The 25,963-nt window shown below is 41.2% G+C and overlaps 1 protein-coding gene across 2 annotated transcripts in view; it reads right to left on the bottom strand.

Moving 5' to 3' along the window:
* EYA3 (EYA transcriptional coactivator and phosphatase 3) overlaps nt 1-25,963 on the bottom strand; it is a 634,133-nt gene that overhangs the window by 123,075 nt on the left and 485,095 nt on the right. For both annotated transcript variants that reach the window (XM_053707122.1, XM_053707121.1), the window contains one exon: nt 20,222-20,280. In XM_053707122.1, the coding sequence (XP_053563097.1) occupies nt 20,222-20,280 (59 nt within the window). The remainder of the gene's footprint in view (nt 1-20,221; nt 20,281-25,963) is intronic.

The following is a 25,963-nucleotide window of genomic DNA, read 5'->3' as shown; positions in this document are numbered from 1 at the left end:
GGTTTGTCTGCAAGTTCCTTGAAAGGTCAAATCTCTGCTCTTTCTGTTCTTTTTCACAGAAAGATTGCTAGTCTTCCTGATATTCATTGTTTTGTACAAGCTTTGGCTCGTATAAAACCTGTTATTAAGTCAATTTCTCCTCCTTGGAGTTTGAATTTGGTTCTGGGGGCTCTTCAAGCTCCTCCGTTTGAACCTATGCATTCGCTGGACATTAAATTACTTTCTTGGAAAGTTTTGTTTCTTTTGGCCATCTCTTCTGCTAGAAGAGTTTCTGAATTATCTGCTCTTTCTTGTGAGTCTCCTTTTTTGATTTCTCATCAGGATAAGGCGGTGTTGCGAACTTCTTTTAAATTTTTACCTAAGGTTGTGAATTCTAACAACATTAGTAGAGAAATTGTGGTTCCTTCATTGTGTCCTAATCCTAAGAATTCTAAGGAGAGATCATTGCATTCTTTGGATGTAGTTAGAGCTTTGAAATATTATGTTGAAGCTACTAAGGATTTGCGAAAGACTTCTAGTCTATTTGTTATCTTTTCCGGTTCTAGGAAAGGTCAGAAGGCTTCTGCCATTTCTTTGGCATCTTGGTTAAAATCTTTGATTCATCATGCTTATGTCGAGTCGGGTAAAACTCCGCCTCAAAGGATTACAGCTCATTCTACTAGGTCAGTTTCTACTTCCTGGGCGTTTAGGAATGAAGCTTCAGTTGATCAGATTTGCAAAGCAGCCACTTGGTCTTCTTTGCATACTTTTACTAAATTCTACCATTTTGATGTGTTTTCTTCTTCTGAAGCAGTTTTTGGTAGAAAAGTACTTCAGGCAGCTGTTTCAGTTTGATTCTTCTGCTTATAATTTCAGTTTTTTTCATTTTGATTTAAACTTTATTTTGGGTGTGGATTTTTTTCAGCGGAATTGGCTGTCTTTATTTTATCCCTCCCTCTCTAGTGACTCTTGCGTGGAAGATCCACATCTTGGGTAGTCATTATCCCATACGTCACTAGCTCATGGACTCTTGCTAATAACATGAAAGAAAACATAATTTATGTAAGAACTTACCTGATAAATTCATTTCTTTCATATTAGCAAGAGTCCATGAGGCCCACCCTTTTTTGTGGTGGTTATGATTTTTTTGTATAAAGCACAATTATTCCAATTCCTTATTTTTTATGCTTTCGCACTTTTTTCTTATCACCCCACTTCTTGGCTATACGTTAAACTGATTTGTGGGTGTGGTGAGGGGTGTATTTATAGGCATTTTGAGGTTTGGGAAACTTTGCCCCTCCTGGTAGGAATGTATATCCCATACGTCACTAGCTCATGGACTCTTGCTAATATGAAAGAAATGAATTTATCAGGTAAGTTCTTACATAAATTATGTTATCTAATACATCATGCCCCTAATTCAGATAAACATATTTATATTAATTGTCTCAGGACCTCTTATCATGTTCGATAAAGTTTTATAATTCCATATATCTGTCTCAAACAATATGAAAAAGAGTTGGAGGATGAAACAACTTCTCTCAGCAATTAGTATATCCATCCGGCTTTCCCAATGTATCTCCATCATTACTGAAATCTCTAAAAGTCCGTAGAGTCCTAGGAAAAGCTCCCACCTACTGAAGTTGCCTTCAGGCGTAGGAAATATATGAAGTCCTTTTTATTTTCCTGAAGTAGGAAAGAAATTTACTATAGTCTTCCTTCCCCTCCCTTTTCTAATGTGTTTTCCTTTTATTTTAATAATTATAAACATTAAACATAAACTTTTGAAACTGTAAAACAATAAACTCATAACCGTATAACCTTTCCCGTCGAGCAGAGAGAGAACCATAAAATTGTATCTAAGATGTATATAAGTTCCCCATAAAAGACTTAGTGGCAATAAGTTTATCAGAGATCCCCTATCGTGATATAACTCTTGAAAGACTTAAATTTCCCTTATCTCTCTTCTATCTCTGTTCATGATCCAGTGGACCCAAATCTTTTGAAAATGTGTTGTTTTATCCTGCAACCAAGAGGCAGAGTCTGACATAGCATATATATTATCTAACCTTTTAAACACTTCTGACCATGTTGGTGAACCTGTTCTCCAGTGTTTGGCTATACATATCCTCGTGGTTGTACAAAGTATAATTATGAATATATCGGTAGCTAAGTTTAAGGATTCATCTGAAACATGCAAGAGGGCCTGCGCCGCCGTTAGCGTCATAGATTTATCTAATAGGATACTTATCAATTTAGATAGTTTGTTCCAAATTTGTTTAATCTCCCCACATTCCCACCACATATGCATATAATTTCCAATTTCTGCACAGCCTCTGTAACAGAGTCTACTTTTCTGCAATGTATAATGTGCAGTTCTTATGGGTGTAAGATACCACCTGTAAGATGTTTTAATAGAATTTTCGATAAGGTCTGCGCATATCAGCCCCTTGCTAATCCTAGAAAGTATTTGTGTCCATCTGTCATCATCATATGTTTCACCTAAGTCTCTTTCCCAATTCTCATGAAGCGGCAATTTGGAGCCTTTTTTTTGCATCTTGTATCGCCAAGTACAGTTGTGATATTAGTTTTTAATTTCTACCTGGGGTTGCAATAATGCGTTCTGTTGTAAGTGTATGGGTTTAATGGTTTGTTTTGTCTGTATTTGTATATTGTGGTGGATATCTGAAGATATAGGAACCAATGTAAGGTGTCCGGCTGAAGTTTATCTTTTAGTTGGGTGTATGTGAGCATTTTACCTTTATCTAAAAAGTCTGCAACTCTGTAGAGGCCCTTATTTTCCCACTTACATATTAATGTTTGAAATTCTGCAGGAAGTATAGCGCCCAGTGGTATTATCTTAGTACCCTTGGGTATGAGGCCTAGAGAAGATGTGAGGTATTTCCACATATGTTTGGACTCCTCTGTCACCTTGAGTTTGTATAGTGTTTTGTTTGTAGTGTTTGAGGTGTTCCAAACAATCGTGGCTGGATCATTCACCCCAGCTAAGTCTGCCTCTAGTCTAGTCCAAGTTATTTCTCGACAGTTTTTGCTTATCAGCGTAATTTGTGACAACCTAGCTGCCTGATAGTAGTCTAACAAATTGGGCACCCCAACTGACCCTAGCTGTTTGTGTTGTTTTAATAGTTGGGAGGCTATTCTAGCTGTTTTGGGTCCTCGTAGGAACCTAATTAGGTCCATCTGGAGATCTGCTAGCTCTCTTTGCGGTACTTTGATTGGTAATGCTCTGAAGAGATAATATTCTCGGTAGAATATTCATCTTTATAATCGATAATCTGCCATACCAGGAGAAACACCCCCTCCTCCATCTACTCAAATCCCTTCTTACGGTCTTAAAGATCTCAGTATAGTTTGCCTTATAGAGTCCCTCTAGTGTGTTTGTTATGTTAACTCCCAAGTATTTGATATATTTTTTAGCCAACTTAAAGTCAAAATTCGCTTCTATCAATTTACGAGTATGTAGTGGTAGTGTCAGTGGTATAGCCTCACACTTATCTGAGTTTATTTTGAAGCCTGAGATTTTTGAAAATTCATCAATGACTTGATATAGATGAGGGAGTGATCGTAAAGGTCTCGTCAATGTAAGCAAAATGTCATCCGCAAATAAGGTGAGTTTATATTCTTCTTTGTTAATTTTTACTCCGGTAATGTCTTTTGCTCCCCTGATGTAGGCCGCTAAAGGTTCTATGCTTAGTGCAAATAATAGAGGAGATAGCGGGCAGCCCTGACGTGTCCCATTTAATATTTTAATTGGCCTAGACTGATAGCCCGTTGCTCTGATAGTTGCTGTTGGGTCTGAATACAGGTTTTTAATAGCCGTCATGAATTGTCCTTTGAAACCCATGAATGTTAGTGTCTCAAACATATATTCCCAGTCGACCCTATCAAACGCCTTCTCTGCGTCCAGAGATAGGAGCAGAGAAGGCGTTTTTGTCCCCACCAAGTACTCCACCAGAGACACCGTTCGTCTCACATTATCTGGGGCTTCCCTTTCTTTTATGAATCCTACCTGGTCGGGATGTATCAATGAGGGTAGATATAATTTGAGTCTATTTGCTAAAATATTTGTAAATTTTTTTAAATCTTGGTTAATCAATGAGATCGGCCTATAGTTTTGGTATTTTTTGGGATTCCTTCCTGGTTTGGGTATAACCACTATTTTGGCCTGCAATATGTCCTGTGGGATACGGGTACCCTCATGATGTCATTGCAGAATTTGTGCAAGTGGGGGACCAGACATTTTTTAAATACTTTATAATATTCACCTGAGAACCCGTCAGGACCCGCCGCCTTGCCTATTTTAAGATCTTTTATTGCTAGGGCGATTTTGTTTATTGTTATTTCTGTGTTTAAGGCTTCCATGTCTGTAGCATTAAGTTTTGGGAGTTTAGCCTTTCTGCTGCAAAACTTTAAAGGGACACTGAACCCAAATTTTTTCTTTTGTGATTCAGATAGAGCATGACATTTTAAGCAACTTTCTAATTTACTCCTATTATCAAATTTTCTTCATTCTCTTGGTATCTTTACCTAGGTTGTCCTTGCTGATTGGTGGATAAATTCATCCACCTATCAAAAATTGCTGTCCAGAGTTCTGAACCCAAAAAAAGTTTAGATGCCTTCTTTTTCAAATAAAGATAGCAAGAGAACGAAAAAAAATTGATAATATGAGTAAATTATAAAGTTGCTTAAAATTGCCTGCTCTATCTAAATCCCGAAAGAAAGAAGAAATTGGTTTCAGTGTCCCTTTAAGAACAAGGTTAAGGCTCCAAGGAGGAGCAACAGGTTTAAACACAGGCTTGATTCTGACAAAAAGATTGAACATCTGGCACATCCGCCAGACGCTTATGTTAAAGAATAGATAATGCAGAAATCTGACCTTTCAGTGAACTGACTGACAACCCTTTCTCCAGACCTTCCTGGAGAAAGGACAAAATTCTAGGAATCTTGACCCTACTCAAAGAGTAGCCCTTCGATTCACACCAATAAAAAGGTATTTACGTCATACCTTATGGTAAATTTTACGAGTAACAGGCTTTCGAGCCTGAAGCATGGTCTCAATGACCAACTCAGAAAACCCATGCTTAGCCAGTACAAAGTTGAATAAATAAATGAGCTGGAATTAAAGTTAACCCATTCATGCCCATAAAGGAGATAAAACCTTAAGTCTCTCACATACATATCATGTGCCTGCACACTGACTAAATAAAATCCTTTACTAAGGATTTAACATGTCCCAAATAAGTAATGCAGAAAATCCTTAAAAGTGCAAGTCTCCAAGACTTATAAGACAAAAGCACTTACCTGCAAATCCAGCTGTCTGGCAGGTAGACAGCTCACCAGGCGTGAAGAGACACATACTCCTTACAGAGACCTGTGGAAAAAGAAAGAACAGAGTAACCAACTCTGGCTTTCTATAACTAGGGCAGCAATAGGTTAGGAAACAAAGTAAGGACAACCTCACAACTTCCTAACTGCTTAAAAGCCACCACTACTCTACTGAAGATTTTGACGTGGACTCAGCTAAACCCAAATCCTTGCTTGCAGGGAAAAGTACCCAAAAAAGGAATTAATTTCTTCAGACTCCGAACTTCACCTCCTCCATTGACAGAGGCAAAGAGAACACCTGGGGATTATGGGTAGGGGAGAGACACTTAACAGATTTGCTGTGGTGCTCTTTGCCTCCTCCTGCTGGCCAGGAGTTATATTTCCCACTAGTAATTGGAAAGACGTTGTGGACTCTACATGTCTTAGGAAAGAAACATGTACAATACATGTCCTAGAACATTACCATGATAAATATAATGGTTCCTACACAGGTCACCTATACAAACATGTATTTAAAGTTAAAATCAATTTAAAACCGATGTAAGCTAAAAAAAACATTATAACATGCTTACACAGTGCTTTCCATATGAAAGATTGCATTTTTATATCACTTAAATGATTGTATTATTAAATACATTATTAAATACATATAACAAAATTTATGCTTACCTGATAAATTTCTTTCTTTCTGGATATGGTGAGTGCACGACATCATCAATTACTGTTGGGATATCACTCCTGGCCCACAATCCCCAGTCATTAGACCGAAGGAAAATGGAAGCAAGGAATAACACATGGGTGTAAAGGTGCCTGAGGTTTAGTCAAAAATAACTGTCCTAAATGTAAGGGTGGCGTCGTGGACTCACCATATCCGGAAATAAATAAATCAGTTAAGCATGAATTTTGTTTTCTTTCCTAAGATATGGTGAGTCCACAATGTCATCAACTACTGTTGGGAACCAATACCCAAGCTAGAGGACACAGATGACTAGGGAGGGAAAATAAGACAGGCAGACCTAAACAGAAGGCACCACAGCTTGAAGAACCTTTCTCCCAAAAGAAGCCTCAGCCGAGGCAAAAGTATCAAATTTGGAAAATTTGGAAAAAGTATGTAGAGATGGCAAAGTTGCAGCCTTGCAAATTTGTTCCACAGAAGCTTCATTTTTGAAAGCCCAAGAAGACGATACAGCCCTATTGGAATGAGCTGTTATTCTCTCAGGAGGCTGCTGTCCAGCAGTCTCATAAGCAAAACGGATCATACTTCTCAACCAGAAAGAAAGAGAACAGTAGCTTTCTGACTTTTACGCTTTCCAGAGAAACAAACAAACAGGGCAGAGGATTGACGAAAATCCTTAGTCGCCTGTAGGTAGAATTTTAGAGCATGCACAACAACCAAGCTGTGCAACAAACATTCCTTATGAGGAGGATTAGGACATAGAGAAGGAACATCAATTTCCTGATTAATATTTCTATCAGAAACCACTTTAGGGAGAAAACCCAACTTCGTACGAAGAACCGCCTTATCAGCGTGAAAAATAAGATAAGGCAAATCACACTGCAAGACCGAGAATTCCGAGACTCTCCGAGCATTAGAAATAGCAATAAGAAACAAAACCTTCCAACATAACTTAATATCTATGGAATGTAAAGGCTCAAACGGAGCCTGTTGCAAACCTTAAGAAATAAGTTAAGGCTCCAAGGAGGCGCAAGAGACTTAAAGACAGGACTGATTCTGACCAGGGCCTGACAAAAGGATTAAACATCTGGCATATCCGCCAGAGGCTTACGTAACAGAACAGATAAAGCCGAAATCTGACCCTTCAGAGAACTGGCTGACAAACCTTTCTCCAGACCTTCCTGGAGAATAGACAAAATCCTAGGAATTCTGACCCTACTTCAAGAGTAGCCCTTAGATTCGCACCAATAAAGATATTTACGCCATATCTTATGGTAAATCCCTCTAATAACAGGCTTGCGAACCTGAATCATGTTCTCAATGACCGACTCAGAAAAAACACGCTTAGACAACACTAAGCGTTCAATCTCCAAGCAGACAGCTTCAGAGAAACGCTATTTGGATGAAGGAATGGACCCTGATTTAGAAGGTCCTTCCTCATCGACAGCCTCCACAGTGGAAGAGATGACATCTTCACTAGGTCTGCATACCAAGTCCTGCGAGGCCATGCACAAGCTATTAGAATTACCGATGCTTTCTCCTGTTTGATATGAGCAATGACTCGTGGAAGGAGAGCAAATGAAAGAAACAGGTTTGCTAGACTGAAAACCCAAGATACCGCCAGAGCATCCATCAGGATGTCCTGAGGATCTCTCGACCTTGAACCGTACCTTAGCAGCTTGGCGTTCTGTCGAGACGCCATCAGATCCAAATCCGGGATCCCCCATTTGAGGGTTAACCTGGAGAACACCTCTGGATGTGCCCACTCCCCGGGATGAAAAGTCTGTCTGCTCAGAAAGTCCGCTTCCCAGTTGTCCCCTTCTAGAATGTGGATGGCAGACAACAATTGTGGGCTTCTGCCCACTAAATAATCCGAGCCACCTGAGAGTCTTAATCCTATCTTGGATTTTTTTTTTGGAGTCTCAACTTGAAGAGACTCAGACTCAGACAGAGCGTCGAACCAATAAGATGCCACGATGGAAACCGTGGCCATACAAACTGCCGGTTGCCACTGCAGGCCTTGATGAACATACTTCTTCAAGTAAGCCTCCAGCTTCTTGTCCATAGGATCTTTAAAAGAGCAGCTATCCTCTATAGGAATAGTAGTTCTCTTAGCCAGAGTAGAAATAGCCCCTTCTACTTTAGGCACTGTGTGCCATGAATCTTTGATGGAGTCAGCGACAGGAAACTTCTTAAAAACTGGAGACTGAGAAAACGGTATCCCGGTCTCTCCCATTCCTGTGTAATAATCTCTGTAGCACAGTCTGGAACAGGAAACACTTCCACAGAGGAAGGATCATCAAAGTACTCATCAACTTTACTTTATTTCTTGGGGTTGACAACGACAGGCGGGTCTAAGTCGTCCAAAGTAGCCAAAACCTCCTTTAACAATACACAGAGATGTTCAAGCTTAAATCTGAAGGATACTATTTCAGCATCAGATGAAGGAATTACACTGTCCGAATCTGAGATTTCACCCTCAGAGGCACCTGACATATTTTCATCATCAGACTTATGAGAGATAGCAATCTGAGTAGCAGAGTTTGGAACAGAAACCTTAGCATCTGAATCTAACATTCCTCCTGCGTTTTCCCTTTAGCATAGCAATGGCAGACAAGGCCTCAGATACCGCCGAGGATACCTGAACCGCAAGACACTGTATGTGACGCCACTAAGGCTTTGGACGTTTGAGGAGAAAGCTGTGGCATTGCCTGAACAGCATCATCCTGAGAGACAGTTGGCTCAGAAACAAAAAGTGTATCTTTATTTTTCAAAGTCCTCTCTATACACGAGGAACAAAATTGCAAGGGCGATACAATTTGGTTTTCTAAGCAAAGCAGACAAATGTCCATGGAAAAACTTGCTTGTAGCAAAAGAAATCCAATTTTCTTTAGACACCAAAACTTCACCTCCTCTATTTAACAGAGGCAAAGAGAATGACTGGCGATTGCAGGTAGCGGAGTGATACTTAACAGCTTTGCTGTGGTGCTCTTTGCTGCCTCCTGCTGGCCAGGAGTGATATCCCAACAGTAATTGATGACGTTGCGGACTCACCATATCTTAGGAAAGAAATTGTAGTTTAAGGCAATGTTATTTTGTGTTTAGTTAATACAAACCTCAGAAATACTATTTTATAAGGAGATAGGAAAGTGTTTTTTATAAAGAATATAATGTATTGTCTGAGGTAAAACATGAGTCAATCTCTTCACAGAGCTTCTTCAGATATTTACAAGTAGAGATCCAATCACCTCATCTGCTTTTTCTCACAGGGATATTATTATTATTATTTTTTTTATTAAATGTATTTTTATCTGTATAATATACATTAATAAAAAAATTGTTGCAGATATCTTAAATGTCTTTATGACTTTAACTAGCAGTTTAACAGTTAATACTGCAACTGATTAGTCACCAAGACACTTTTAAACGTGTGTGTGAGGCAGTTTCTTTCAAGCATTATGAGAATCATTGGGGTCAGTGAGTGAATGGATCAGCTTACGATAGTCCGATAGTTGCAGAATAATAACCTCCTCTCTGATCCATGTATCCATGTCTCACAGTAGGTGCTGGAACATGGCTCTAGCCTCAGCCTGCCCTAACAAATGACCATAGGTTTTAGCTAACATACCTAGTGCTGCTTATCTATCTTCAGTCACTAACAATGACACTCTGAAGCTAGAGGAGGGAGGAGCCTTGCCCTGGACTTGCCATGCTGCTACTGGGACCATGCTGTTAACATGTAAACCTTAGCTAGTACTCTCCTGCTGCTTCCTCCTCCCCACTCACTCTTGTACAGTTCTGGGCGGGAGCTCTGTCCTCCACCTCTGATTTGTTGGTATTTGCTGCATGGCATTCTGGAACATGTCGTTTCCAGCCATATAGCATAGAAAGAGCCTAGAAACACCAGATTAATGGCATTCTGGCAGTCCAGGGCCCCCGACTAGAGTCACAGCTTTTCACCTCCCTGATGGTGGCCCTAGTTTTTTTACTTAAGCTGCCCCCCCTCCCCTTAAGGGGGACCTCCGGGGGCCTGGTTGAAGTTGCAAACGTTGCACCCCCGGTAATTCCGCCCCTGCCACAGAGCCTTCTAAAAAAATCTGGGAGGGGTAGCCAGACCAAACGAAAGAGCAACAAACTGAAAAACATAAATTATGCTTACCTGATAATTTTATTTCCCTCTGTGGGAGAGTCCACGGCTTCATTCGTTACTTGTGGGAATTAAGAATCTGGCCACTAGGAGGAGGCAAAGACACCCCAGCCAAAGGCTTAAATACCTCCCCCACTTCCCTCATCCCCCAGTCATTATGCCAAGGGAACACGGAACAGTAGGAGAAATATTAGGGTATAAATGGTGCCAGATGAACAAAAATAAATTTAGGTCTGTCCACCAGAGAAACAGGCGGGAGCCGTGGAATCTCTTCCCACAGATAGAAATTAACTTATCAGGTAAGCATAATTTATGTTTTCCATCCTAATGGGAGGAGAGTCCACGGCTTCATTCATTACTTATGGGAAACAAATACCTAAGCTCTAGAGGACACTGAATGAAAAAAAACAAAATTTATGCATATTTCTTTCTTGACACGGATCATCTCTAATTACTATTGGGAATATCACTCCTGCCCAGCAGGAGGAGGCAAAGAGTACCAGAGCAAAGCTGTTAAATATCACCTCCCTTCCCTCCAACCCCAGTCATTCGACCAAAGTAAAAGAGTAAGGAAGTACCAAGGTGCAAAGGTGCCTGAGGTTTATAACACGTAAAACTGTCTAAATAAACAGGGCGGGCTGTGGACTCACCATGTCAAGAAAGAAATTTATCAGGTAAGCATAAATTTCAATTTCTTTCTAATGACATGGTGAGTCCACGGATCATCTCTAATTACTATTGGGAATCAATACCCAAACTAGAGGACACAGATAAGGGAGGGACTAGACAGGGAACCTAAACGGAAGGCACCACTGCTTGAAGAACCTTTCTCCCAAAAGAAGCCTTAGCCGAGGCAAAATTATCAAATTAATAGAATTTTGAAAAAGTATGAGAGGACCAAGTTGCAGCCTTGCAAATCTGTTCCACAGACTTTTAATTTTTGAATGCCCAAAAAAAGCCCTCGTAGAATGAGCCGTGACTCTCTCAAGAGGCTGCTGTCCAGCAGTTTCATAGGCCAAGCGAATTATACTCTTCAGCCTCAAAGAAAGAGAAGTAGTCGTAGCTTTCTGACCCTTACGTTTCCCAGAGAAAACAACAGAGCAGAAGACTGGCGAAAATCCTTAGTCGCCTGTAGACAGTATTTCAACGCACGCACCATGTGGCATTTAGCTCTTTTACATGCCCAGACCCTAAACGGAAAATAAAACCCACCAAAAAAACCCTTACACTAACCCCCGATGATCCACTTACAGTTCTTGAAAGGTTAGGACACAAAGAAGGAACAACGATTTCTTGATTAATGTTCCTATCCAAAACCACTTTAGGAAGAAACCCCAACTTAGTACGCAGAACTACCTTACCCAAGTGAAAAATAAGGTAAGGAGATTCAAGATGCAACTCGTAGAGCTCTTAGACTCTACAAGCAGAAGAAATTGCAACAAGAAACAAAACCTTCCAAGATAACAACTTAATATCTAAGGAATGCATAGGCTCAAACGGAGCCTGCTGAAGAACTTTAAGAACAAGGTTAAGACTCCAGGGAGGAGTAAGAGGTTTGAACACAGGCCTGATTCTGACCAAGGCCTGGCAGCACGATTGCACGTCTGGAACATCAGCCAGACGTTTATGTAACAAAATAGACAAAGCAGATATTTGACCCTTCAAGGTACTTGCCGATAAAAACTTCTCCAAACCCTCCTGGAGAAAGGACAGAATTCTAGGAATCCGAAGTCTACTCCAAGAGTAGCCTCTGGATTCACACCAATACAAATATTTACGCCATATCTTATAGTAAATCTTTCTGGTAACAGGCTTACGAGCCTGAATCATGGTCTCAATGACCGATTCGGAAAACCCACGCTTAGATAAAATTAAGCGTTCAATCTCCAAGCAGTCAGCTTCAGTGAAACGAGATTTGGATGAAGGAAGGGCCCTTGAAGTAGAAGGTTCCTCAGTGGAAGTCTGTGAGGTGGGAGAGATGACATCTCCACTAGGTCTGCATACCAGATCCTGCAAGTCCACGCTGGTGCAATGAGGATTACCGACGCCTTCTCCTGTTTGATTCGAGCAATGACCCGAGGAAGGAGAGCGAACAGAGGAAACAGGTATGCTAGACTGAAATTCTAAGGAACCGCCAGAGCATCTATCAGTACCGCCTGAGGATCCCTTGAGCTCGACCTGTACCTCGAAAGCTTGGCATTCTGTCGAGATGCCATGAGATCCAGCTCCGGCTGACTCCATTTCAGAATCAAGTTGGCAAACACCTCCGGATGAAGTTCCCAACCCCCCGGATGAAAAGTCTGTCTGCTCAGAAAATTAAAATCAGCACTTACCTCCATGTAATCTGCCAGGCAGCAGGGCAGCTCACTAGGTTTGAAAGGCATTTTCCCTCACATGGACCTGTGGAAAAAAGACAAAGACTGAGCAATCTTACTCAGGCTTTCAAGTTAGGGCAGCAGTAACTACTTGGGAGGCGCAGTGAGGATTATACGCCACCAGTTCACAATTGCTTAAAAGCCACCACTGCTCTACTGAAGAGACTGACATGGGCTACGGCTACATCCCAGGATAAAGCAGAACAAACTTGCACTTCTGAAAAATAAAATCTTGATTATAGAATCTTCTTCCAGACACCTAAACTTTACCACCTCCTTGCTCTTAACGTAGGCAAAGAGAATGACTGGGGTTGGAGGGAAGGGAGGTGATATTTAACAGCTTGGCTGTGGTGCTCTTTGCCTCCTCCTACTGGGCAGGAGTGATATTCCCAATAGTAATTAGAGATGACCCGTGGACTCACTGTGTCATTAGAAAGAAAACGGGACGGTAAAAGGAGGCGGACCCTAAACTGAGGGCACCACAGCCTGCAAAAACTTTCTCCAAATACCGCTTCCTCCGAAGCAAAGATATCAAATTTGTAAAATTTAGCAAAAGTATGTAGGGAGGACCAAGTAGCCGTCTTACAAATCTGCTCCATAGAGGCTTCATTCTTAAATCTCATGAAGAAGCCAAGCCCTAGTTGAGTGAGCCGTAATCCTCTGAGGAGGCTTATGTTCCGCTGTCTCATAGGCCAAGCGAATAATGCTCCTCAACCAAAAGGAAAGGGAAGTGGATGAGGCCCTCTGCCCCCTGCGCTTCCCCAAATACACCACAAATAAAGAGGTCTTTCTGAATTCTTTTGTGGCCTGAAGATAGAACTTCAAGGCCCGAACCACATCCAAATTATGAAGTAACCTTTCCTTTGAAGAAGAAGGGTTAGGACACAAGGAAGGAACTACTATATTTTGATTGGCGTTACGATTCAACACAACCATGGGAAGAAATCCCAACCCAGTGCGAAGAACAGTCTTATCTGCGTGAAAAAACAGGTAAGGAGGCTCACATTGCAAGGCCGCCAACTCAGAGAGACTGCGTGCCGATGCAATAGCCAACAGGAATAGAACCTTACAGGAAAGCATAGGCTCAAACGGAGCCCTCTGCAAAATCTTAAGCTCCAAGGGGGAGCGGAATTTCTAAAGACAGGCCTGATGCTAGACAGAGCCTAAACAAAGGACTGAATATCAGGAAGCTCCGCAAGCTTCTTGTGTAACAGTACAGATAAAGCTGAAATCTGTCTTTTTAAGGAACTGGTGGCAAGTCCCTTCTCCAACCCATCCTGGAGGTAGGACAGGATCCTGGATAACCTAACCTTGTGCCAGGGATAGCCACGTTCCTCACACCAGGACAAGTAGGTCCTCCACACCTTATGATAGATGCGACAAGTGACCAGCTTTCTGGCTTGAATGAGAGTATCAATCTCTCTCTCAGAAAAAACACTCTTGGCTAGGACTAAGCGTTCAATCTCCACGCAGTCAGCCTCAGAGAATCAAGATTTTGATGTAGAAAGGGACCCTGAGCAGATCCCTACGACAAGGTAACTTCCATGGTGGAGACGTTGACATCCCCACCAGATCCGCAAACCACATCCTCTGCAGCCACGATGGAGCAATTAGAATAGCCGAAGCTTGCTCCTGCATGACGCGGGCCACTATTCGAGGTAGAAGTGGTAATGGTGGAATATGTAGACTAGGTTGAACTCCCAAGACACTGTCAAGGCATCTATCAGCTCTGCCTGGGGATCCCTGGACCGCGACTCGTATCTGGGTAACTTAAAGTTGAGTCTGGACGCCATGAGTTCCATCTCCGGCGTCCCCCATCTGATGCAAATCTCCGCAAACACCTCGGGATGGAGAGACTATTCCCCCGGATGAAACGATTGTCAGCTGAGAAAATCCACTTCCCAGTTGTCCACAACCGGAATGTGGATCGCTGATAGCGAAGAGTTGTGCGTCTCTGCCCACTCCAGAATCCGAGATACTTCCCTCATGGCTAGGGAGCTTCTCGTTCCCCCCCTGATGGTTGATGTAAGCCACCGAGGTAGTTGTCCGACTAGAATCTGATGGATCGGCCAAGCCCTCAGAGCGTTGAAGATCACTCGAAGTACCAGAATATTGATTGGGAGGAGCAACTCCTCTCGTTTCCACCTGCCCTGTGCCTTCCTGACACCCCAAACAGCTCCCCACCCTGAAAGATTTGCGTCCGTGTTCACAATCTCCCAGGCTGTCCTCAAAAAGGATGTCCCCTGGGACAGTTGGCCCGGGCAGATCCACCAAGAGAGGGATTCCCTCGCTCGGTTGTCCAGAAAAAATCTGTTGGGATAGGTCTGAGTGATCGCCATTCCATTGTCTCAACATGCACAAATCAAGAGGTCTGAGATGGAACCTGGCAAACGGAATGACATCTATGCTGGGCCACAGATGGCCTCGAGGAGGTCTGAAGGGCAAGACTGCTGGATGCAATCTTGCAACGTCTCTGGTCTGTCAGGAATATCTTCATAGAAATGGAATCTATTATCATGCCTAGGAATTCCACTATGTTGCTGGGAACCAGGGAACTCTTTCCTACATTTATCGAAGGAGAAGAGCCCTCGAATGGTCCTCTGCGAGACTGTAGGGCGGAGCCTGGACCAGGATGTCATCCAGATAAGGTGCCACTGCAATACCTCTGGCTCTCACCACCGCGAGCAGCGCTCCAAGAATCTTCGTGAAGACTCTTAGGGCAGTTGCCAGGCCAAACGGTAGGGCCACAAACTGGAAGTGTTGGTCCAGAAATGCAAATCTTAGGAACCTGAAATGATCCCTGTGGATTGGTATGTGAAAGTAGGCATCCTACAAATCTATTGTAGTCATGAACTATCCCTCTTGAACTAGGGGCAGAATCAACCTGATTGTCTCCATCTTGAACGATGGGACCGACAAAAACTTGTTTAGGCATTTTAGGTTTAGGATCGGACGAAACGTGCCCTCCTTCTTTGGGATCCTGAAAAGGTTTGAATAATACCCCAGACCTCTTTCTGCCAGAGGTACTGGTACGATTACCCCAAGAAAGGAGAGATCCCTTACACACTCTAGAAAGACGTCTTTCTTCTCTGGTCTTGATGATAGGTTTGACAGGAGGAATCTGACTCTGGGTGGATGAGTCTTGAACCCTATCCTGTAACCTTGGGCGATGACCTCCAGAATCCAAGGGTCCTGAACGTCTCTTATCCAGGCCTCCGCAAAAAGAGAGATAGTCTGCCCCCTATGCGATCCATAGACAGATCGGGGGCCGCCCCTTCATGCCGATTTTGTCTCAGCAGGCTTCTTGCTCTGCTTGGCTTTGTTCCAAGATTGAGAAGGTTTCCAAGATCCCTTGGACTGTTCGGTTTTCGCGGCAGGTTGCTGGCGTTGGGACTTGTCCAAACGAAAGGGACGAAAAGTAGACCTCTTAGGTTTATTCTTCTTATCCTGCGGTAGGAAAACACCCTTGCCTCCTGTGACCATAGATATAATAGAGTCCAGGCCCGGACCAAAAAGAACATTCCACTGAAAAGGGAGGGAAAGTAATCTAGACTTGGAAGTCATGTCAGCAGACCACAACTTTAACCACAGAGCCCTACGGGCTACAACAGAAAAACCTGATGTTTTGGCATTTAGGCAAATAATCTGCATATTTGTATCACAGATGAATGAATTAGCTACCCTTAAGGCCTTAATTCATTCCTGTATCTCCTCGAGGGGAGTCTCCACCTCGACCATAGCCGATAGAGCGTCACACCAATAGGTAGCTGCCCCAGCCACTGCAGCGACCGCTGCTGCCGGTTGAAAAACGAACCCCGTGAGCTGAAACATTTTTCTCAACATGGATTCCAATTTTTTTATCCATGGGCTCCTTGAATGAAGAGCTATCTTCGAGCGGGATAGTTGTGCGTTTAGCGAGCGTGGAGATAGCACCATCTACCTTAGGGATGGCCCCCCCACAGCTCAAGCTGCGAGTCCGGAACGGGGAACAGTTTTTTAAAAGAAGTAGAGGGAGAAAAGGATGAGCCAAGTTTCTCCCATTCTTAATATTAGCCATCTTAACGGGAACCGGGAAGGTCTGACTTAGGGATTGAAGGTTCCTCCGGTAGTTTCAGTTCCGGAACCTCTAACGCAGCAAGCACCTCTCAACAGAAAGCTCAAATGCTTCATCTTAAACTTAAAAAGTCTGGCTCCTCTGCAGCTGGAGGTCTAGATGTTGCCAATTCCAACCCAGAAAGAGCGTCCTCTGAAAAGTAGGCGTAGTCTTCATCAGTGGATAATATATCAGAGACAGCCAACGGAGTAGATGACCCCCTGGGACGGATAGTTATGTTTCACCTTTCGCTTGCGCTTAGCAGGGTATGGTAAGGCATTGAAGACCGCAGAGACCGCCGTTTGTAACTGCTCAGCGAAATCTGGTGGCCAAAGGGTCCCTCCCGCGGGAGGATTAGTAGTGCCCTGGGGAGCTGCATGTGTAATCTGAGATGAATGTAGGGAACGCACCTCGCGGGACGGAGAACCCTCAGAGGTAGACGGCTCAGTTGTACTAAATATGTTATTCTTTTTAGATATTGTAATATTATCAAAGCATGTGGAACCTCCTCACAATAAACACAGGAATTAGATTTGGATAAAGAGGGAGTACACAGAGAAAATGCTTCATGTCTCCTGCAACCGCCGGTCAAGAAAGAAGTTAAAGAGGTCACACCTGGTCACATGGAGTGCCATGCAGGACCGCCCTTGCATTAACGAGAAAACGCACCAAAAAAGGCTGCGTTGATATCTCACTAAGGAAACCTGACTGTTCACACATTGACAGAGCCTCATCTCACACATGACGTAGCATCAAACACAAAGAATATTATGCATAAATCCCCCCCTGTTCAATAATCCCCTTTTCCGAGGATATTAACCCTTGATACTATACAGATAAAAGAAGACACACTGTGACCTTGTCTTCTTGCGTTATCAAATTAAACGATCTTACCAGAATCTACGCCGTGGAACAGGAACACGGCCTTTCTAGTTTGACAGGGTAGTAGCATTGCTCCTGACGTGGACTTGAGTGCAGAAAAGCAGGCAGCGAAACTCGTCAATGCCGATTGCTTATTGAGCTGCTAATCTGAGTCGGGATGGGTTCGCAGAAAGACTCTCCCTGCATCTCCGGACTCTAACTTTCATCCAAGCTCTCACTGAGAGGCTGACAGGACTACTTAAAACTCCAGTCCCATTCCGAAGAGTACTACCCTCCATAAGAGACTACTCTGATCTTCCGAAACTTCTCTGCCAACCTCCTGTGACGAAAGGCAAAGAATTACTGGGGGATGAGGGAAGTTGGGGAGCTTTTTAAGCCTTTGGCTGGGGTGTCTTTGCCTCCTCCTGGTGGCCAGTTTCTTATTTCCCACAAGTAATGAATGAAGCCGTGGATTCTCCTCCCATTAAGATGGAAATGCATGGCCAGGAATGCAAATATTAAAAACGTGATGCTGATCTCTGTGAATAGGTATATGGAGTTAAGCATCCTTCAGATCTATAGAGGACATAAACTGTCCTCTTAACAAGAAACATACTAATAGTTTCCATCTAGAAAGAAGGAACCCTGAGAAACTTGTTTAAAGTTTTCAAATCAACAAAGGGTCTATAAGTTCCTACTTTCTTGGGAACAATAAAGAGTTACAATTCTGGAACTGGAACTATTAATACCATAGATTCCAGATCTGAAATAGACTGTAAAAAGGCTCCTGTCTTTACAGGATTCTTTGGAACATAAGATCTTCCTTTGGGACGTCTTAAAGTAAAACCTATTCTATATTCTTGGGAAATAATGTTCAGAACCCTCAGATCTTTAACAGAATGAAACCAGTCCCCCACAAAAAGGAATAATCTGCCCCCAACCAGAAGATATGGGTCATGGGCCACACCTTCATGCATACTTGGTAGTGGCTTTTTAGACTGTTTAGACCTGTTCCAATTAGGTTTTGGCTGCCCGGAGAAACTGTCCGAATCCTGCTTCTGGAAGGACGATGACGACTTCTGGTTCTTAGATTGACGAAAAGAACAAAAATGGTTAGAAACCCCAGAATTACCCTTAAACATTTTATCTTGTGGGAGAAAAGCTCCTTTCCCCCTGTCACTGTAGAAATCTCATCTAGAAATGGCCCAAACAACACCTTCCCTTTAAAAGGAAGGATTTAGAGACCAAGTCCCTCCTAGTCAAAACTGCTAGTGCCATATTCTTAGCATTGATCTTATAAATATCAACAACTGATTAACAAATTAAAGCATTAGCTGTCTTCTAGAGTTTCAATTTGTTTTAATTGTCTAAGCTTTTGTTGGTGGGGCATAGCAGCAACCAGGTGAGACACAGTACAGTGGATATATTACCTAAATTTGGGTTAAAACTCAGAAGAGGTCCTAGGTACACCCCTGGTGGGGAGAAAGACCCTTGCCGACTCTGCACTAGTGCCAAGTACCACTGTCTAAAGAGGGAACACCGACCTAAATGAACACCAGAGCCAACAATGAAAATCATTTAAAATTTTTAAATAGTTCAAAGGTCAAAAAACAGAAATATTCTCACCAGCTCCAAAAAATGTAAGAAAACAATATGAAGGCTTCCAAAATGGCCACAAAACTGGTGAGTAGAGACAGGAAAAAACTAATGCTGCACAAGTTTTATGCCTCGACGCAACTATTAACACATTCATTACCCTTAAAAGTTTCCCACACTATTTGTTTACCACATTTAGCAAAAATTAAGTAAATTTGAGAGAAACTGGCGGCAACACTGACACAAGTGATGGTAATGTTGCCTCACAAAACTTGCTTTAAAGCACACAACAAAAAGTGCCAAAATACATACATGTGTGTAACCCCCAGGCTATGTGCACATTAGTGCATGACCCTCTAAATAGATTATGCACTGCAGAAGGTAACTATGTTCTCTACCTTGCAACACAGATGTAGCAGACTGCATTCAGTAGAAGGGCCCATCAGAGGAAGTGCAAGAACAATTGCAAGAATCTCACAAGGATCAGAACATTGTAGTCCAGGGGATTGGCAAATAAACCTGCATTTCACCTGGGGGGACTGTGATATCTTGCATTGGGAAATGATTTTCACTTCCTAGCTGAACTCCTTCCTTCCCCCCTCTGTCCAGAAGGCACTCAGGGAGCATATGGCTCTGATACTGGTTAGAGAACCCCTATCAAGATGTGAAGATCAGAGCACTTAACATATTCTGACTTCCCCTTTGGGGCAAAAATGTAACAGAGTAGGCTATGGGAGACCCAGAAATATAGGGTAGAACAAAGTTCTAGAATGTAGTTGTGTATCCCACATCTTACGGACTCGCCATCCTATGAAATAATCAGGATCAATAAATGAAAAATCTGATATTAGAAAATCCAGGCTTTTAGCAATCTCAATGATATAATTATAATTATATTCAATACATAAAACATTCATTAATAAAGGAGCATATGTAATGTTTAATAATAAAGTTGAAAATGTGTTCAATTGCAAGCACTATGGCATAATTGCAGGGTTATACAAACAAAGTAATTCTATCATTAGTTATAGAGAAGATATAGTTTTATGCTCCTCCCTTTAGGATTTTGGGAGAAATAAGTATTCAGGCCAACAATGAAAAGAAGCAGAAGGTTATATTTATAATTATTACAAACAAAAATGTAATACCTCAAATCTTGACCATTGTCATCAGATGCTACATCTTCCACATGAACCTGATCACATTCCTGAAAAACACAACACACTTAATTAAAATTAATGTATATATCCTCTGCATAAACATTAAAGGGATAGTCTAGTCAAAATAAACTTTTATGATTCAAATAGAGCATGCAATTTTAAGCAACTTTCTTATTTATTCCAGATGAAAATCATTTATTGTTGTGGATTAATATGGTGTCTGATACAAGTTTGTGATTGTATGAGCTTATTAATGACTTGGTTGGTCATATGCCTCAGCTACTTTTAGCTGTGTGACATGTACATGTTAAAGGGATAGTATAGTTGCGATTAAACTTTCATGATTCAGATTCTTATTTACTCCTATTATTTTTTCTTTGTATTCTTGTTTTTTTGTTGTTGAAAAAGCAGGAATGAAAGCTTAGAAACAGGCCCATTTTTGGTTCAGCACCTGGGTAGCGCTTGCTGATTGGATGGCTACATTTAGACACCAATCAACTAAGCCAGCTAAGCTCATACGGTCACAAACTCTTATCAGACACCATATTAATCCACAACAAAAAATGATTTGCAACTGGAGTTTTAATTTTGCTGCATTATGTACCAAATAAATATACTGAGCTATTACTTTTTCAGACATGTTTAAAGTATTTCAAATATCATGACATTCTTTATGGTTATAAAGTTTTAAGAACAACAAAGTATGTGAGTTATATAAAAAAAAGAGTAGTCCCGAATATAAGCTCATATTACAAGTGGCTAGATAAGAGCTTGAGCACAATCCAAAATACTGATATGAAATGTAGCGCATTTTAAGAACTGAAGTAAGCTATTATTAATAGTATAGCACAGAACTCAATGATGAACTCCACTACTTGCGCACCATAGGCTAAGCTCTAGAGCAATGCAGACATGAAGTGCCCCATAGAAATCTATTTTGTAAGAAATTTAGCGCACCTAAAAGCAATAAAAAAATCCCTTACTTGTAATATGAGTGCAAAAAATAAAATACTTCCCTGATAAAAGCTTCAGATGTGGGAATACCCCTCGACCACTAGGAGGAGGCAAATAGACACCCCAACACATCAAAGCTTTAAATCCTTCCCACGTCTCATGACTACTCATACATGTAGCCAAGTAGATGGAGGAAACAGAAAAGCAGGAAAGAAAGTAGGGCAAAAGAAGTGAAAAAACATAATTTATGTAAGAACTTACCTGATAAATTAATTTTTCGTATTGGCAAGAGTCCATGAGCTAGTGAGGTGTGGGATATACATTCCTACCAGGAGGGGGCAAAGTTTCCCAAACCTCAAAATGCCTATGAATACACCCCTCACCACACCCAGAATTCAGTTTAACGAATAATCAAGTAGTGGGGTGATACAATAAGGAGTGAAAAAGCATACAAAACGAGGAACTGGAAAAATAATTGTGCTTTTATACAAAAATCATAACCACCATAAAAAGGGTGGGCTTCATGGACTCTTGCCAATATGAAATAAATTAATTTATCAGGTAAATTCTTTACATAAATTATGTTTTCTTTCATGTAATTGGCAAAAGTCCATGAGCTAGTGACGTATGGGATAGAAATACCCAAGATGTGAAAGTCCACAGAAGAGTCAATAGAGAGGGAGGGATAAAATAACAACAGCTATTTCCACTGAGAAATTAAATCCACACAATAATTAAGTTTTTCTCAAAAAAACAAATCAAAAGCAGTAGAACAAAACTGAAACAGCTGCCTGAAGAACTTTTTCTACCAAAGACTGCTTCAGAAGAAGCAAATACATTAAAATGGTAAAAACAATAAAAGTATGCAAAGACCACCAAATTACTGATTTGCAAATTTGATCAACCTAAGCTTCATTCTGAAAAAGCCCAAGAAATGGCGACTGAAGTTAGTAGAATGAGCTGTAAATCTCTGAGGCGGAGTTTGCCCTGCCTCGAAATAAGCCTTGAAAAACAAAAGCTTTAATCAGGATGCTGAAGAAATGTCAGAGGCTTCCTAACCTTTTCTGGAACCAGAAAAATAGGAAATACACTAGAAGTCTTCTGAAATCCTAATAACCTTGATATAGAATTATAAAGCTCTTACCACATCCAAAGGATGTAAAGAACTCTCTTCATGTTCCTTGAAACAGACCTATAAGCCTGCAACATAGCGATACAAACTAAGTCAGAGAAACCTCTATGACTAAACACTAATCGATTTCCATACCCCCAAATTAGTAATTTGAGATCCTTATGGAAAAATAGCCCCTAAAACAAGCAGGCTGGCCAAAGAGAAAGCGGCCAAGGATGGCAACTGGACATCCGAACAAGATCCACATACCAAACCTGTGAGGCCATGCTGATGCTATCAGAAACACACAACACTGTTCCAATATGATGTTGGAAATCACCTTTGGAAGAAAAAATCAGAGGCAGAAAGATGTCAGGTTGAAAAACCAAGACAATGCTAATGCATCCACCATCTCCACCTGAGGATCCCTGAACCTGAAAAAGTACCTGGGAAATTGAGATAATCCACCTCCCAAAGTCTAAAATCGTAGAAATAGACAGGAGATGAATTCCATCTAAGAACGTATTTAAGATACTTCTTAATTGCTAAGGAACTACGAGTCCCCATTGTTGATTGACATATGCCACAGTTGTGATATTGTCTGTCTGAAATAAAAAAAATGAAAAGTTCTCTCCTAAAAAAGGCCAAGCCTGAAAGAGCTCTGTAAAAATAGCACAGAGTTCTAAAATATCGATTGTAAACCTCGCCTCTTGAAGTTTCCAAACCCCTTGTGCTGTCAAAAGACCCTCAGACAGTTCCCCAACCTGTAAGACTTGCATCCATTAAGAATACAGTCCAGGAAGGACGAACAAAAAGAGGCCCCCTGAAAAAAATGATGATAGACTAAATCGCCAAAACAGAGAGAGTAGAGTGTTAGGATTTAAAAATATCAACTGTGATATCTAAAAACAATCCCTGTATCATTAAATCAGTATGCAAAGCAAAAAGGGATCTCAGATGAAAAACGAGCAAAGGGAACCACGCCCGATGCTGCAGTTATGAGACCTAAAACTTACATGCACATAGCCACTGAAAGAAATGTTCTAGACTGTAAGTTAGACAGGCTAACGCCAATGACAATTGACTTTTGTCCAATAAAGACAAAGACATGAACACAGAATCCATCTAAAAAATCCCAAAAAGAAGTGACCCTTGTCTAAGGAATCACAAAACTCGTAGGTAAATTAAATCCTCTAACCATGTCTTGAAGAAACTAAACTTAGTTGATTCATGAGGGATTCCACAAAAAGTAAAGTCCATATATTTGTATACTGCTTTTTCATATGTACGTATGCATTGGGTACTTGTAAAGCGCATCTAATCACCCGTAAGGGACTGAAGACGCTACTCATTTAATCAACCTCGGAAGGATGAAAGGCTGAATGGACCTCTCCGGGAATCGAACCTGCAACCCTCAGGTTGCTACAGAGCTTAGCCACAGTGCATTAGCATGCTGAGCTATCTGTCCAACTTTAATAAAAGAAAAGTTTAATCTAATACCAAGATACCATCAAATAAGGAAGCACCACAATACCCTACTGTCTGAAGAAAGAAAGAAGGGCACCAAGAACCTTTGAAAAGATTCATAAAGCTGTCACTAAACCAAATGGAAAAGCGACAAATTGGTAAAGATTAAAAGAAAAACTCAGAATCCACAAGTGGTCTAAATGAAATAAAATATGAGGATAAACATCCTGAAAAATGTAGTGGACATGAAATGACCTTAACAAAAAGGCATAGTAGTCCTTATAATCACCAACTTAAAAATGGAGGCTCTAACAAAAGAATATAAAAGTCTTCAGATCCAAGAATGGACTGAATAAACCTTTATTCTTAGGGAAACAATTTAATCTGCCCCCCACCAGAAGAACTGGTTTGAGAACCGCACCTTCATGCAGTCTAAAAACTAGTAATTATAAAGCGTTTTTCTCCCAGAAGGATACAAAAAAAAAAACTTCTTCAGTGCCTACACTCTGAGTTAACCAAATTAGCAGCCGATAAAAACAGTAGTTATTACTAAAATAAATGGTACACAATAAATTGACCTCAAAGAGCTGTATTAACCCTGCTGGGAAATAAATCTATGACCCTTGGATCTAAAACAAGCGTTTGTAGTCAGGACATCCACCAACTGATCTACATCACCGGACTAAAAGTAGGGCAATAACTAAAATTTGGCGCCAAGAATGATGCATTACGCAAAAAGAAGTTAAACTTTTTGGCGCAAAACTAACACCAGGAAATGATACAACTCGTGTCATAAACGCCATTTCACGCCAAAACAACTAGCGTCAACAAAGACGCAGGAAATGATGAAATTTACGCCATCAAAGGCACAACTTCGCACCAAAAAATTTTGCGCCAAGAATGAATTAAAAACAGCCCTCGCGAGCCTAGATTTGCCAGCGAAAAAAGGAAATTTATGCTTACCTGATAAATTTATTTCTTTTACGATATGACAAGTCCACAGATTTCATCCTTACTTGTGGGATTTATCCTACTGCTGACAGGAAGTGGCAAAGAGCACCACAGCAGAGCTGTATATATAGCTCCTCCCTTCCCTCCCAATCCAGTCATTCGACCGAAGTTAGGAAGAGAAAGGAAAAGCCAAAAGGTGCAGAGGTGACTAAAGTTTAATAAAAATAAATATATACCTGTCTTAAAATGACAGGGAGGGCTGTGGACTCGTCATATCGTAAAATAAATAAATTTATCAGGTAAGCATACATTTCCTTTTCTTTTTACAAAAAGATATGAAGAGTCCACGGATTTCATCCTTACTTGTGGGATACCAATACCAAAGCTATAGGACACGGATGAAAGGGAGGGACAAGACAGGAACCTAAACGGAAGGCACCACTGCTTGAAAAACCTTTCTCCCAAAAACAGCCTCAGAAGAAGCAAAAGTATCAAATTTGGAAAAAGTATGAAGAGACTACCAAGTTGCAGCCTTGCAAATCTGTTCAACAGAAGCATCATTTTGAAATGCCCATGAGGAAGCCACAGCCCTAGTAGAATGAGCCGTAATTCTTTCAGGAGGTTGCTGTCCAGCAGTCTCATATGCCAGACGGATGATACTCTTCAGCCAAAAAGAAAGAGGTAGCCATAGCTTTCTGGCCCCTACGCTTTCCAGAAAAAAACAACAAATAAAGAAGAAGATTGATAAAAGTCTTTAGTCGCCTGCAAGTAAAACTTCAGGGCATGGACTACGTCCAAGTTATGCAACAAACGCTCCTTCTTAGAAGAAGGATTAGGACACAATGAAGGAACCACAATTTCCTGATTAATATTCTAATTTGAAACAATCTTAGGAAGGAATCCAGGTTTTGTACGTATAACCACCTTATCAGAATGAAAAATGAGATAAGGTGAGTCACATTGTAACGCAGAAAGCTCAGAAACTCGGCGAGCAGAAGAAATAGCAACCAAAAACAAAACTTTACAAGATAATAACTTAATATCTATGGAATGCATGGGTTCAAACGGAACCCCTTGAAGAACATTAAGAACTAAATTCAAACTCCAGGGTGGAGCAATTGATCTAAACACAGGCATGATTCTGGTCAGAGCCTGACAAAAAGACTGAACGTCTGGAACATCTGCCAAACGCTTGTGCAATAAAATCGACAAAGCAGAAATTTGTCCCCTTAAGGAACTTGCTGATA

The sequence above is a fragment of the Bombina bombina genome, chromosome 3, assembly GCF_027579735.1.
Source record: "Bombina bombina isolate aBomBom1 chromosome 3, aBomBom1.pri, whole genome shotgun sequence".
NCBI lineage: Eukaryota > Metazoa > Chordata > Amphibia > Anura > Bombinatoridae > Bombina > Bombina bombina.
Note: the sequence above shows the minus strand (reverse complement) of the source record. Positions and strands in the feature narration are given on the sequence as shown.